We start from the raw sequence: 14,672 nt of genomic DNA on the forward strand, positions 1-14,672 counted from the left end.
ATTGAAATTCTCCTTGGTTTTCATGATCGGTATTGCTTCATTTTCTGTTTTTAACCGTGGCACCAGTTGCAATCATTGAATGATGATTAATTGTTCCTTTGGGTTAATATTTCTGTCTTAATGTATATGAAGCATTTAATTTAGAATAAGGAATTAGTATCAGTGTTGTTTAATTGCCATTGTGAAAAATTGAAGGTTGGTTCCTAATTTTGCATGATCATGTTTTTTTTAATAAATCAAGCATCTCTTTCTTTTCCTTTTAAGAAACTTGACAAACTCACACCCAGCATTCATTTGAAGTCAGCTTTCCATGGAGTAAATATGGTAACTTATTATTAGCTTACATAATTACCAACTTAATATTTTATTGACTTAATATATAAAAATGTAATTTTTAAGAACTCCCTCAGTGAAGGGAGCTTATGCAAAGAATACATATTATGCATATCTGCATGAATGTTGTTGATGTCACTGGAATATCATATTTTCTAGGCATACGGTGATTCAATTACTTGAAAGTTATCATGAATCCCCAAGCATGTTTGGAGGAAATCAATTTCAATCAACCCTTTCTGTCCAGTTGGGAATTACCTACTTGCAGTTTATCTCCTCATTTTCTCCTCTTTTGAAAGTGTAAAACATGTTTAAATCTCAAAAATAATGAATTCTTTGTAAGTTCTATGTTTATAAAAAGAGTTATGAGTTTTTTGTTACAAATGTCCATTTTTGTCATGTTTGTTTAAAATCATTGTATCACTTAATTTCATTTATTTTTATCTATTTTTTTCTCACAAAAAATCATGATTCGTGTTACCCTCTGAAATAGACAGAACAATGGTAATGAAGTACTGGAGTAATCATAATGATATTAGATTTACTATTTTTTTATTGATAACTTCAGTGGAACTGAAATTAAACGAACATGTATATCATGAAATGTCATTATTGTAGACTTTCTTGATATTTTGAATTTCATGATAATTTAATAGTGGTCCTCTTCAGCACTCTCTAATGTTGACATGCAATTAATTCATCTCAAATAATGGGGAAGTAACAAATCAATTAGGGAGGATAAGAGTCCATGAGAATTCATGTGACCCTTTTTCTTTGGCTGAGATTTTTAAAATGGAAGGCCATTTTTAACAGAATATGGCTGGAAAATTTATTACCAGCAGACTGTTATAATTTCTTCTTGAAAATATTTCATAAACAAGTTTTGACCTTTTAAATGCTGTTTGAAATTTATAATCACAATTTTTTTGTTTCCTTGAGACAGCTGCTGTTATACATGTACATTTATACGTTCTATATTTTTCTTCCTTAAAGGTTGAAGTGAAACACCCATATCTCAGCGGTAGTTTTTATTTATTTTGGTTATTCTTATTTTTCCATTATCCATTCCTTTTCCTCTTCTATTCTTGACCTTGTTTAATAACTTTTTTAAAAAATAATTAAAAAAACCATTCATTTATTTATTCTATCCATTGTTTATAAAAAATTATCCATTCCTTCCTGAAGCTCATTAGATTGGGTAATGAAGGGCTGAATGTAATCGATTTCTTTAGAACCTTATTCACCATGCAAATTTTCCTGTATAACAAGGTAGTCAATAGGAGAAAATAAGATTGGTTTATTCATGATTCTTTTCTGAGTCCATATTTCTCTAAGTTTTGGCTGTATAGCTCTAATTCATGTTTATGGAAGATGCCATTAATTGCTTTATTCCATTCCCTGGAAGTAATATCTCAGGCCTAGCCTAATCACCATGTGCACTAAAAAATATGGTTTACATTTGTAAATTTATTTGGCGAATAAGCTTAGGTTATTGATTATTTTCTATGCAAATATCACATTATTTTTCAAATCAGGCCCTCCTGGAGGAACGTGTAGCCCAGGAAGCTGAACTTCTCAGACTGCGCCGAGCTCCGAGACCACCCCACCTGAGGGACCTTCCGGACATCCCAGACACCCTCTACATGGTTGAAGGGAGGCCGCGTCGGGGGTTGGGTGTTGGAGGGATGGTGGGTGGTGGTGGGAGTGGTGGTCTCTTGGTGCACCCAGGCCCTTACCACCTGCACCAGCAGCACCTATATCAGCAACAATCTGGCATTGGTGGTGGCTCAATGATATCGCAACAACCTTTTGGGAGTGGTCCTCAAGGTGCTTCCGGTGGCTCAGATGGAGCACAGCCATCACACCTCATGTGTGGTGGTGCTGGAATGAGTCACAGCTCAGGTATGTTGAGATATTTTTTACAATTCATATGAACCTGTTGATAATAATTGATATTGGTCATGACAAACTGATGTCCATTGTTCATTGGACCATTGGGTTCATTCTGGATAAGATAGCTCAGGAAATGTATTCTATGTCATCTCGGCATGAAATAGTTGAATTCAGATTTCTAAAACTAAAGCCTGAATCACTCTATCGTTCTTTTTGTCCCATTCGAGCAATAGCTCTCCAGCAATTGCTTCAATTGTGGCGGAAAAATGTGTGATTCAGAAAATGATGGCTCGAGCAATCACTTTTTTGGTCCTTGAAAAGCTATTGCTGGATCTATCACTCTGAGGGATGGAAAAAATCATTGTGTGATGCAGGCTAAAGCAATTAGAATTCAGTATCAATGAAGACATTCACTTAGCTATTGGGGATTAGATTTTTAACTCAACCATCATGAAACCTCATCAAGTTTCGCTTAGAAGTTTGAATTTCTGAATTCAAGTAATGTCTAAAAAAAAGTCACTGTAGGACCCAAGTACATCATTGAGAGATCTTGTCTAGGTATTCTATTTTGTAAGAATAGGTGCTTAATGTTGATGTTAGGCAGTTAATGTGATGCAATATATAGCCAATTAAGTTATTAAGTTTTAAAGTAAAAATTTATGTGCATGCAAAAAAATCATCATTGTCATTTTCATGGTAACTGTGAAGTGCATCCAAAAAAAATGTTTGCTTTGCCATGACTCAGCAACTAAGAAGTTGCGACCCCATGTTTATGGACAAAAAATGCTTAAAATTGTCTCCCCTACGACCTCCTGAAGTATTGCAGATTCCTCCTGAAACATATACGTGTGATATGACCTCATTCACATGTAGTTTGTTCCTAGGCTCTAAAATGAGATTTAATTGGCTATATTACCATTATAATGAGGAATTTTTGTATCACAGGTTGCATAAATGTAGTCGTGTCACTAGTATTATCTCAAAAAAACAGGGTCATTTGGGTGCTTGAGGAAAAACAAATTTGTCTTGAAATTTCATTGTATGCCTCACTGTAAAGTCTGAATGCTATCTCATGGAGACATTAGGGTACTTTCCCTCATCAGCTCATAAAGTTTTTGTTGTATTGTATAATAAGTTTTTATTTCATTCTGTAAGTAAAAAAAAACATAAATCCAAGTCGTCAATAGTCATCTCCTAGCCATAGCGTAATGTTGTTTTCCAGTGAATTAAAGCCATTTCCTTAATCCAGATGATCGCTTCGAAATTAAGTTGTTTTTTGGCTATTCATTTAGGCATCAACTTTTATCTTTTCTTCATTTGCTTAGATATCTTATTTCAGCCTTTTTGCCTGGAAGAGAGCCCACCTCTGTGCACAGAGGTAATTAAAATTTCATGATAACGGGGGATCAAAAACCGGCGTAAAATGCATCACATGAATAATAAATGCTGCCTTTTTTGTTGAAACATATTTAACATAGGGTAGAGGTTGTATGTAGTTATCTCTCAAGGTTGTCCTTCTTATGGAATTTTCTAATTCTTTGTGTTTTCAATATTTGTGGCTCTTTAACATCCCTTCCCTTGTTATTTTATTTTAAAATTATCTCCTGCAGTTGACAATTCTTTACTTCATGACGATTTTTAAAATATATATTATGTAGCTCCTTTCAGTATGCAGTCAGTTCAATTTTCGCATCAGTCATTTTTTTGTGTAAAGGAATGGATAGCATGGTTTCTGAAAAACAATTGTGACTTTTGTAATATATTCACAGTTCATGGTTTTCTATTCATTCACCATTTGGACTTTTCACTACTTCTCATTTCTTTCAAATTTATCCTACACTAATGTTTGGAAGTACGAAAATGTACTCAATATATTAATAGAAATAAGCTTAAGGTAGTTCAGGGATCAAATGTTTTTTTGTTTCGTTCTTTTTCTTCATAATATACTTGTCAGGAACAGTAAATGGTCATATATTTCAAATTCTGTTTACATTAAATTTGGCATTATTAAAATGTATGCCATAGATGTTAATTATTGATGGTATTGATTCCAAGTTCAATTTTAATAAATAATTTAATAAATTGCAAATAGTCTTGGAATTTCTTACCTTATTCAGCGGACGAGATGAGTGAAGTAGTTGGAAAAATGTATTTAGAAAATGTCCTACTTAGTTATAAATTTAAATCTTTTGCATTATCATTTCCAAGCATGCATGAAAAATTAATTTATTTTTTGCATAAAATTTGATTATATCTGCAAGACTACACATGCATAAGTTGCTATATATTTCTTTTAAAAACTTAATTTCATCAGATAATTAGCTTCTCTTTTGTGTTCTCAAAGAAAATGGTGTAATATTATTTCATTGTTTAATTATATTATATTCATGATCAGTAAGTCCCAAAATTACACAGTTTTCGCTTCTGTGATTCTAAATTTCTAAGGTTGATAGTATAATCTGATATTTTGGCCCCATCAAATCTTAATTAGTTATTTGTATATTTGGACAACGTATGGCATTTTTAAATCCAAAAAAGCCTTTCATGTTTTATTTTTCGAAGGTAGTTAGGGTGAGATAAGACTCCATTGTCCTTCCTCCATTCATTTTGACCTAGTCACTCTCACTTAAATGATTGAGGTTATGCAAGTATATTATAAAAGAAAGAATATATTGATTTACATGTCGTACGACAATGTGGGACATGGGCATAGTAGGCACTTGACTTGGTAAATAGCATTTATGGAATTTTCAATTTATAGGAAATTTTTTAAGAGAAATGATCATGAAAGATGGAGGCCTACTTTGTCCTTGTTATCAATATGGTTATTCTTAATTTCATTTGTGAAATTGTCTTTTCATCTGATGCTGTATATTTACAGATCCCTTTTTAAGTACATATGTATTTTATTGCTGGTCATCATTTCATTTATGGCCTTCTGTTTGCTGTCTACTCTTATTAAATTACTTCTTCTTTGCTGCTATGAACTGCTTCTTCTACATACCATGAAGTAAATATTTGAATACAGATATTTCAAATTGGTTTTATACTTCCTTGAAACATACATTAGTTCTAATACTTTTTAAGTTTCTTAAACAAATATTAACACTCAAATGTTAGTGCCAGTGGGATCATTGCTGCTAATTTTGTAAGGCTAATGAATTGTTTAACGGTAGTTAAAGCTTTGAACTCATTTATTGTCACTGGCATTTAGCCTAGTTTTCCTTAACTTAGCTCTTTTCACAATATCTCATTTGCTTTATTATCTCTTTCAACATACTTGAAACCAGTGGCAAACCATCTGAAGTGTACGTATCCCATTTATTGTATTGTATTAAATAATTTGCTCTTTTTCTCAATGATTTCAATTCGTCTTTGGAAATGACATGCATTCATTAGTGACATATTAAAATTCCTTTACTCAAATCAAATGATGCTGATTATATTAACTTTGCTGCATAACAAAATAGTGCTGCAAAACCATCATGCTTAACTTTTGACATCCATTCTTATGTGATCTGAGATTCTGTACTTTCATTTCTGTAATGACATGCTATTTCTTAACCTTTATCTATTCACTTATTCCCATTACATATAAATTTTACCTCTATCTCACTAAGCAGGTTTAGCTTACCTAGCATCCCAATGCTTTGGGATCAATCTTTGGTGAAGTCTTTATTTTGGTCCTACCACTCATGTATTTTCCTTTTGCTTACATCTATTTTGTGCTCCAATTTTCCCCAATGTTGATATGTGTGTGCTGTGTGGTGGTTGTCGTTGCAGGGCCTCTCAGCCTATGTTGTTCACCCTCCCCATCACCTCCTCCACCTCACTCTGGACCATCGTCAACTTCATTTTCAACCCCCCATCAATCATCTGCTGTCGTGCATCATGCCCCGCCTTCATCATCAACTGCATCCATAGCGACGGCACTGCCGGCTCCGGACCCAGCCACAACCACTGCCATGCTCCGTAGGGAGCAGAAGCTGAGACAAGCACCAACTGTGCAAAGGGCCCTGGCGCTGCCGTTATCTTCAAGGCACGAAATTCTTCGACAAATACGTTTGAGGGTTGTGAGAGAATTTAACCTTCCTGATCCAGTGGCTGATTTCTTAGAGGTGAGTTAACATGACTTTATTCTTCTCTTTTGTTCTATTCCTCTTTCTGTGTTGACCAGTGGAGAGATGCCAGAGCCCTGATTACTATCTTATGTGTGCTCTGGCTAGAAGGCTGTGACATTTATTTGATGCATTGAATGAAATTGAATTGAGTTTTAGATGCTAATTTATTTATGGGCATTTGTAATGTTTCCTATTTACTGCACATCACTTATTTTGATGACCACTTTATTTCTATCCTATGAAACTGATTTGGAAGTTCATGAAACTCTCATGGTACGAGATGCTCACAAAATTGCCTAACCCTTTTATTTTTGATTGTACTGATTAAGCCTTTTGTATGCTTGGTTCTAATTCCTTTGGATTTTTTTCTGTTCAGACTGCCTCATGCTATTGCACACAAGACGATGATGACATAGCTGGGGACCTGGAGGTAGAAGCCACTGTGGAAGCCAACAAAGATGAGGCCAGAGGTGGCCAAGGGAGCAGCTCTGGTTCATTTGGTGCTACTCGGAATACACCATCCCCTTTCCCTCGTCTCCACGGTTCACAATCTGCCACGCAATCATCTTCACCATCTTCCGCGCCAGTGGGCTCATACCAAAGGGCGGATCACATTCTCGCTGGGGTGAGTTTCTGCATCACATCCCCTAACATCAACCATTTCGTATAATTCTCATCTTGGAGTTGATGAGTGGTACTGTATACATGCATGGTAGTACATCACATCAGAAATTTTAATTTCAGTGGTAGTATGATTGTTCAAGAAAGTTTGACTATTTAGAGGATAGAAAATTTTAATCAAAAAACAACACATCTTATAAGAATAGTCTGCGCTTGGCCTACTTAGAAAAACAGATTTCCTGTGTTATGATTACAAAATAACCTAAGTAATATGGAGAGAGGATAGCTTTAAGTACATACTGTATTTCTCCTAATATAATCCCACCCCCCCTAATTTTGAGGCTTCAGTTTTGGGAAAAGTAATAAAATTACATTTGAATGTAGTCCCCCCTTTACTTTTACTATGGGCATTTTTAGAAAAAAAGGGGGGCTATATTCAGATAAATACGGTAAGTTTCTTCATCGAAGTATTATAGGAAATATTGCTCCTGCAAAGTGCTTATTTTTCACTAATTTTTCAACCTGACACCAAAAGATGAATTTAAAATTATTTTCCCTTTTTTATTTTTTCTGCTTATTAATTGAAAAATGGCGGTATGATAATTGTCAACTATTTTCAGTTTTGGTCTGATTTTGATTTTTATGACTACCTCATCCAGTTGTCTTAACCCTTTTGTGCTGGTGCAAACTCATTTCCTAAAGACACCATGCAAACTTATTTCAGTCCTTTGTTAGGAGCTCTCTGGAAGCTTAGAATTGTGAAAGTATGCTGATCACTCATGTTAGGACCAAACTCAGTTGTACGTGGGTTCCTTCCCTTGACTACTAGTCTCAATTGTCAAATAGATTAGTCGTCTTTTTCACAACATTATTGGGGTTTAACTTAATATAGTTTGTTAGTGTCAACATTGATGAATATCCATTGAGTTACTCCGGGTTATTTCCTAACAAAACCAAAATATTAGCTCTAAAAAATATGAAAATATGATATGCATGATTAATAAAATATTGTGAAGTAATATTTCCCAAAAATTTGAATTACCAGGCAACATTTTTTTTCTAAATGCAGTGATAAAACTATGTATAAATTTATCATTTTGCAGTGTGTAGCCCAATGAGAGAACTCTGTTAAGAATCTCAAATTTAAAAATCCAGGAACTCTGCATTAACAAATATACCCGGAATGTGTAAGGATATATAACAAAATTCTAGCAAATTCAATTTCTTGTGGTAAAGGTTTAGAAAATGATTTGGAGATTGGACTCCAATTCCCAAAGAGACAGCCTAATCCTTTGTTAAGCTGGATCTCCAGGGAGATCAGGATTCCCATGTTCACTGTTTTGGCAATAGGCCTCCCATCCCCTCCATCGGTAGTAATCAATGTTTATTCTTTTGCATGGAAAAACCTTGTAGGCAATAGCTTACATATGTTCGTTTGCGAGGAAAAACCACAATTGGCAGAAAAGGGCTATATTGTAGGGTGTTCTTGTCTATGATTTCCCTCAAAATTCCCATGCAAGATGTGCAATGAGAATTATTTATTTACTACCGAAAACAGCACTATTGGCTCTTTACATTGGGGTTATTTAACTTCATTATCAAACGTACATGAACATCCATGTCGTGGATAGGGCCAACCCACCCAGGTGGGACTCGAACCCGCGACCTCTTGTGTGGCAGGCTAGGACTTCACCCCACCACAACCGAGGCTGGCATTCAATTGTTCCCATCTCATTTCAGGTGGAAGGAGAGGTTAGGGAAGGCCTGCTGTCTGAAGTGATGCCGGACGTTGCCATGGCCACGGCCTCATTTGGCCAGCTGCAGCTACAAGAGCAGGAGCTTGAGCTGGACCTTGGTGATGGTGCCAGCCACCCTCCGACCAACTCAGCATCCCTTCCGCAGCTCTACCCCCACCTGCCGCACGGTGGCGGGCCCCCCCTCCTCCACCACCCCTTCAGGCCCCCCCCGTTCCTCCACCATCGTCCCTCTCAACAGCAGCAGCTCCCCCTCGCACACCTCCCCCCTCAGAGGGCCTCTCCCAGCCAACCCCCCGCGCACCAAGGGGTCCCGCCCCTCTATCATCACCTCCCACCCCCCCTGTTGGCGCCCGCTCACCAAATGCAGCCGCAGCAACCGGGGCAGCAGAGGTACATGCCGCACCACCTTGCGACCCATCCGACCAACACCTCCTACCACAGGGTTGGAGGGCAGAGTGGAAACTCTTTGGGTTCGGGGGCGTACCACACGGGGCCTCGGTTCATCTAGCCCCAGTCGAGATCCGTGCGCCGATCACCGGGACGGCGACGGAGGCTTTGGCGGCCCTTGTGAGAGATCCTTGTTGCTGACCATAATTCTTCCCTCTGTCGCTGGACTTCCAGCTTCTTTCCATCTTCCTCCCGGACGTTAAAATAGTTTTCATTGGACGTCATGTCCACCTCGTGTTGCATTCCTTGAAGTGTTTCCTTTGATAAGTTTTTTTTTCATCATTGGTCGCTAATTTTGGAAAGTACCCCATCCATTTTTTTACCAGCCTTTCATCTCCACTTTTTCTTTTTCCAGTTCATTTCCCATTGTTTTCATACTCAGGAATTTTGTTCCTCCTTTCTCTTCCTGTGTATTTCTCTACGTATTTCCCGTCATTTCACCTGATTAACCAATGTATTGCCTGTATACACTATTTTCCTCTCCTACACGCGAGTGCCGATATTCACTCCTGCAATCTGAATCGAAATCATACAAGCTGCCAACACTAAAATGCTTATGGAATTTAATGCAGTCTTGACTTGCTGCGTCAAGCATTACTTGCAGTGATACATCCAGAAGAAAAGCATTTAATGAAAAAGGTCTTCCCTTCAATTTTCAATGTAGTAATCCAGTTTCCATTGGAGGACTCTGGAAAAGAATGACTCATAAATGTAATTTAATTAAGTACCGAAAGGTAACTGCTTAGCCAGTGGAATGAATGAGTGATAACAGCCAGGGGAAGTAGAATTCCGGTTTTGTTTTGTTACTTCTGTTTATTGGTATAGTAATTGGTGGGAAATTAGGACTTAAGGATATCTGAAAACAAAGAATGAGACAATAAAGTTAATTTTTGTATGATTTTTTTTACTCTGCATATTTATGATATTATCTCGTAAAAAATGTTGTAGTTTCAAATAAGTCTTTTTTCAGTTTAGTCAATACTGAATAATAATAAGCAGTGGAGCTTGGATTTCTACTTTTCATTTCTGGCTTATTTTGAGGATTTACTGTTTCAATACTCAACAAATCAATTTTGATTGCTGATTAAAATAAAGAAAACAAATGAATATCACATGAACTTCTCAGTCTTCCTTAAAAACTTTCCAAATAACTATATTCTCTAGTCATTAATTGAGCATCATTCAGTACTTCATTATATTTTAAGGCTTCACAACTTTGCATGAAACTGTGATCAGATTCTTGGTTGGCAAAAAGGATGCAATTGGGGGAGTAAATTTCTAACAAAAGCCTAGTCTCTCATTGTGCCTATCAATAAGTCTTCTAAATTTGCCCCATTCCAACTGGTCAAAAGTGGTTGAAAATCCATCATCAGTGTATCTGTTTTAATGAATTAGTCTACTACGCATCAGTATCATGTGTTCAACTGTGACTTCTGCAAAAATGGTTGAGAAGCATGGCCCAACGAATCATGGAGGTTGTGTATGTCTTAGCTGATCAATTCATCTGGATAATATAGCATCTTTATCATAGGCATGTGTTGGTGAGGTGTACTGAAAATTGCCTTTGTTTCCACAAATATAAAAAACAAAGTGCGACTAAGGTGTACACACCACTGTTCTTAAAACATTTACTGGAAATAATGGATATCAAAGAGTATAAGGGTATATCTTGGAGATTTATATAATTGATGATCTATGTACATGTATATGGTATGAATGTGAATGAGTGCCTGGTTGTATAAAATGGATGAATTGTGTTGTGTTATGTTGTAAATGCTAAAAAAAAACTGACACTCCCAGCTTCCATGTTATGTTTTGGGAGCCTCTGTACTTAGTTGAGTAAGTGATTTGTCTCTTGAGTGAAGAGAGAGAAGATAGTTTTGTTGCAATGTGTATTCAGGGTGTTGTTAACCCATCATGACCAGTAATGCTCGGGCTCCAACTTTTCTGACAGTTGCTTTTGATGAAGTTGCATAGGTAACTGCTGTGAACTTAAGCACTGCTCAAAGACGGCATGACTGATTAGGGAAAATTTTGGATCCAATGAATCTCTTAGCTAACCAGTTATAAGGTATGAATCTTCTTAAAAAGTGAGCTTCACTATAAAATATCATATAATGGTGTGCTGCGGTAAAGAAGTAATTCAGGCGCTTTTGACTGGTGGTACCTGAAGGTCTACAAAAAAAAACTGCGTGCTTGGTTGTTGCATTTGATCTCTATCTGAAAGGAGAAAATAATCAAGGATAACTTTTTCTGTCATTTTCACAACCCCTAAATTATCAGGAAATATCTTCTTCCTGAATGTCCATATTTTTCTGAGACTTCTCATTTCCACGTTGTTGATCTCGTATAACATCTGCAAATGATGTACAAACTTAATTTCCATCCAGTTGTTAATGCTGAATCCTGTTGTTATGGTTGTTTGGTTTTGTTGTAATCTCATTCCTCATGTATGCAGATTGCCAAGTTGCTTTACATTCAGCATCCATATTTTTCATTCCAGTAAAATACATTTCCATCGGTATACTTTTGGCGGGAAATGAAAATGTAGTTCAGTTAAGTAAATGTGGGTTTTGTGTGGCTAGAAAGTTGGAAAAATGAATTCTGAGTGTGATAAATGTTTAACTGGTTAAATATTATTTATTTGTAATATTTGTAGGATACAAGTAACATTTAATGAAATTGGATCAATATCTCCCTCCCAAAATGTGAAATAATTTATGTGGATGGGGTCAAGTGTGATGCACAGGCACTGAAGAGATTTTGGAATAGAGGAGCCTAAGATTTCCGACGGTATTATTGCCCGTTGTTAGGTTCAAATCACTGCCAATTTTCTGAGGTACGCTGATGTGTTGCAGTGTTAAGTGCATAAATGGTGCCCATTTCTTTTTTTTTACTTTACTTTTGGTAGTAGAAGTGGATATAAAAAGTGACCTGTGATCTCTTTTAACTTAATTTGTGAGATCTAATGTTAAATAAGTCTGTGATTGACCTGTAAAGAAGAATTTAAAAAAATTGATTTCTTGGAATGAAAAGCTGCCTAATTGTTGATTAGGATATACATCTCTCATCAGTATGTGTGAAGTATTCATTCCGTACAAATTTTGTTGTATTGTAATTATTATAATTATTATTATTATCAAGTGTCTATGAGCACCTATATCCTGAGGGACCAGACTTTTCTCAACAATTGTAGTATTCTCCATCGTGTATAGTAGAATAGATGAATTTATAGAAAGTTGTATATGAGTAGAAACCAAATTGTCAAGAATTAAAATAGCTTAGGTTTGTGTTGAGGGACTGGTACTTTGAGGATAGGCATGTTGTGAAAACTTTTGTAAATATACTGTACAGAACTAAGTGAAGGTTCTTGGGTGTAAATAATTACATCATAAATGTAAACACAATGTTGGTGAATAATGTGGGGAATATCTGTCTTATTTTTACAATAAGATGATGTCATTGGCTTTTTGAACTCTTGGTGTTTTCATTTTCTTTATATGTTCCTTTTTTATTTCTCTTGTTGCATTTTTTAAATGTTGAATGAATAAAATAGCTTCGAATGAACTGAAATGTGTCTGCTTTTATTACATATTATGTGTGTTAACAATTATGCTTTCAATAGGGACCGTTATGACAATGGAGTGAATCAACTTGCTGTTCAATGGTGCACATTGAAGGGAAGATCGTGGTCTTTCAGCACGCAAATTAAGTCTGGAATGGAATTGAGTGTATTAATGAATTAATATTGATAATACTTCGCTACATTGTGGATGTAGTGGTAGTGTGATAAGTCAGGTGCTGTGGATTCTAAGTTCACAAAATATTATACAACTAACCAGAAAATATGGACTAGGGAAACAAAATGAAAGAGGATGAAAATTATTTGAATTTGCATTTATGCTGGCTAGGGATTACCAACGCATCATTAAAAAATTCTATGTGAAAAGGATGCACATGGAAAATGCTAGCACACCTTAGGAAATTCCAAATTGACTACATTCTAGTGAAAAAAGATTTATTTATAGCTAGTTATCTCCTTTTCATCTTAAAATGTAAATAAATGCATGATTATTAAATTAATTCCGACAGATTTTCAGAGCTTGAAAAATTAGAATGAAATAATATTTGGCAAGAAATAAGCATTTTTTCAATTTTAAAACCAATGTTACACACTACTATGGAGGACAGGGCATTTATATATGTGATTCTAATCTTAATGGATTATGTATTGAAAGATACTCGAGCTGCGGCCAACCAGAAATGAGAAGATAAACTCGCCTAAATTGACTGTCAAATCACTTATTTCAAAAAATCAACTTTTACAAAAATTAACAAGAAATAATTGTTTTTCTTCAAGTTTACCTCAGGTGTACCGTCAATTAGGTCTTTTCAATGATTCTGACTGATTCTCAGGGTGCATAAATACAAAATAACATCATACAATTCCAGCATCTTTTGCCATCCCAAAGAATAGAGATGTTTTCTTTTCTAGCAGAGAAGTCGGTGAATCATACTCTGCAATCTGCCCTCTATCAAGAACAATAACCCTGAAAAAAGAAAATTTGTGATAGAAATATTTTTTCAGGGAAGAAAGGAGGAGGAAAAAACTATGTTTATACATACTAATTATTAATAATAATAATTAATATAAAAATTATGTTTATACTTTCTAATGCTAATCTTCAAGCAAACTGCTGAATTGAGAGTTAACAATTTTTCATCGGCAAGCAGTGATTTCTTTAAAAATTTCCTCCTTATTTTAATCGATTACTAACTTCTTGTCTACCACTGGTATTGTGCTCAAACTTAAAAGTTCTTTTTCGAACATATCTAAAAAGTTGGTATAAAATACATAAGATGAGCATTTTCCCAAAAATCTAGCAGTGCCATCTCCAAAACACACAAATAGTTATACCCTGGCAGGAAGATGAATGAAATTGGTAAATAATGTACTGGCATCTTAGATCCTCTTTTCAAGTATCTTCAATTAATTAATGATGCTAGATCTATGTGATTCCTGCAATCCAAAAGGCTGGTGCAATTCATTCCTTTTTATTTTTAAGAATCAAAAAGTAGTGAAGATTCTTACCCTGCAATTTCTTCACCTAATTTTTCTCTCCAATTTTTTCGCTGTCCTTTCTGTAAGATGATGTTATTTCTGTCCAGCCAGGATATGATATATTGATCTTTTACATGAATTAGTATATTTAATTAAGCTTTGCTCATTCTGAAGCTTCAAAATACAATGTCAAGAGAATTTATAATCACAATTATATCCATAGTTAATGAGTGATTGAAATAATTAAGTTGAGATACTAATTGACTTAAGGCATGAAATTCAAATGCTAGGGCTAGGCAAGGAGGGCTCTTAGCCTATCCCTCTGATAGTTAACGCTTCTTTCCCTACCCTTTGATGATTGCCTTAGACAACATAAAAACCAATTACGGAGATATTTTCCTTTCACTTCTGATTGGCTTTTGGATTTGGAAGCTAAAG

At 35.5% G+C, this 14,672-nt stretch overlaps 2 protein-coding genes across 4 annotated transcripts in view; one reads left to right on the top strand and one right to left on the bottom strand.

Annotated features, from left to right (window-relative positions):
• Positions 1-12,193, top strand: part of LOC124157580 — a 47,702-nt gene extending 35,509 nt beyond the window's left edge. Inside the window, 6 exon segments of the mRNA XM_046532423.1 lie at positions 1,869-2,235; positions 5,517-5,534; positions 6,010-6,344; positions 6,724-6,972; positions 8,709-8,843; positions 8,846-12,193. Of these exon segments, the coding sequence (XP_046388379.1) occupies positions 1,869-2,235; positions 5,517-5,534; positions 6,010-6,344; positions 6,724-6,972; positions 8,709-8,843; positions 8,846-9,313 (1,572 nt within the window). The 3' untranslated portion in view covers positions 9,314-12,193.
• A 542-nt stretch (positions 12,194-12,735) lies between these two features.
• The window catches only part of LOC124157577 (multidrug resistance-associated protein 1-like), a 45,748-nt gene continuing 43,811 nt past the window's right edge, over positions 12,736-14,672 (bottom strand). For 2 of the 3 annotated variants that reach the window (XM_046532420.1, XM_046532421.1), the window contains one exon: positions 12,736-13,722. In XM_046532420.1, coding sequence (XP_046388376.1) covers positions 13,611-13,722 — 112 coding nt within the window. In that variant the 3' untranslated portion in view covers positions 12,736-13,610. The remainder of the gene's footprint in view (positions 13,723-14,672) is intronic. The other variant, XR_006864620.1, reaches the window with a different exon arrangement.

The sequence above is a fragment of the Ischnura elegans genome, chromosome 4 (assembly GCF_921293095.1).
Source record: "Ischnura elegans chromosome 4, ioIscEleg1.1, whole genome shotgun sequence".
NCBI classification, from domain to species: domain Eukaryota; kingdom Metazoa; phylum Arthropoda; class Insecta; order Odonata; family Coenagrionidae; genus Ischnura; species Ischnura elegans.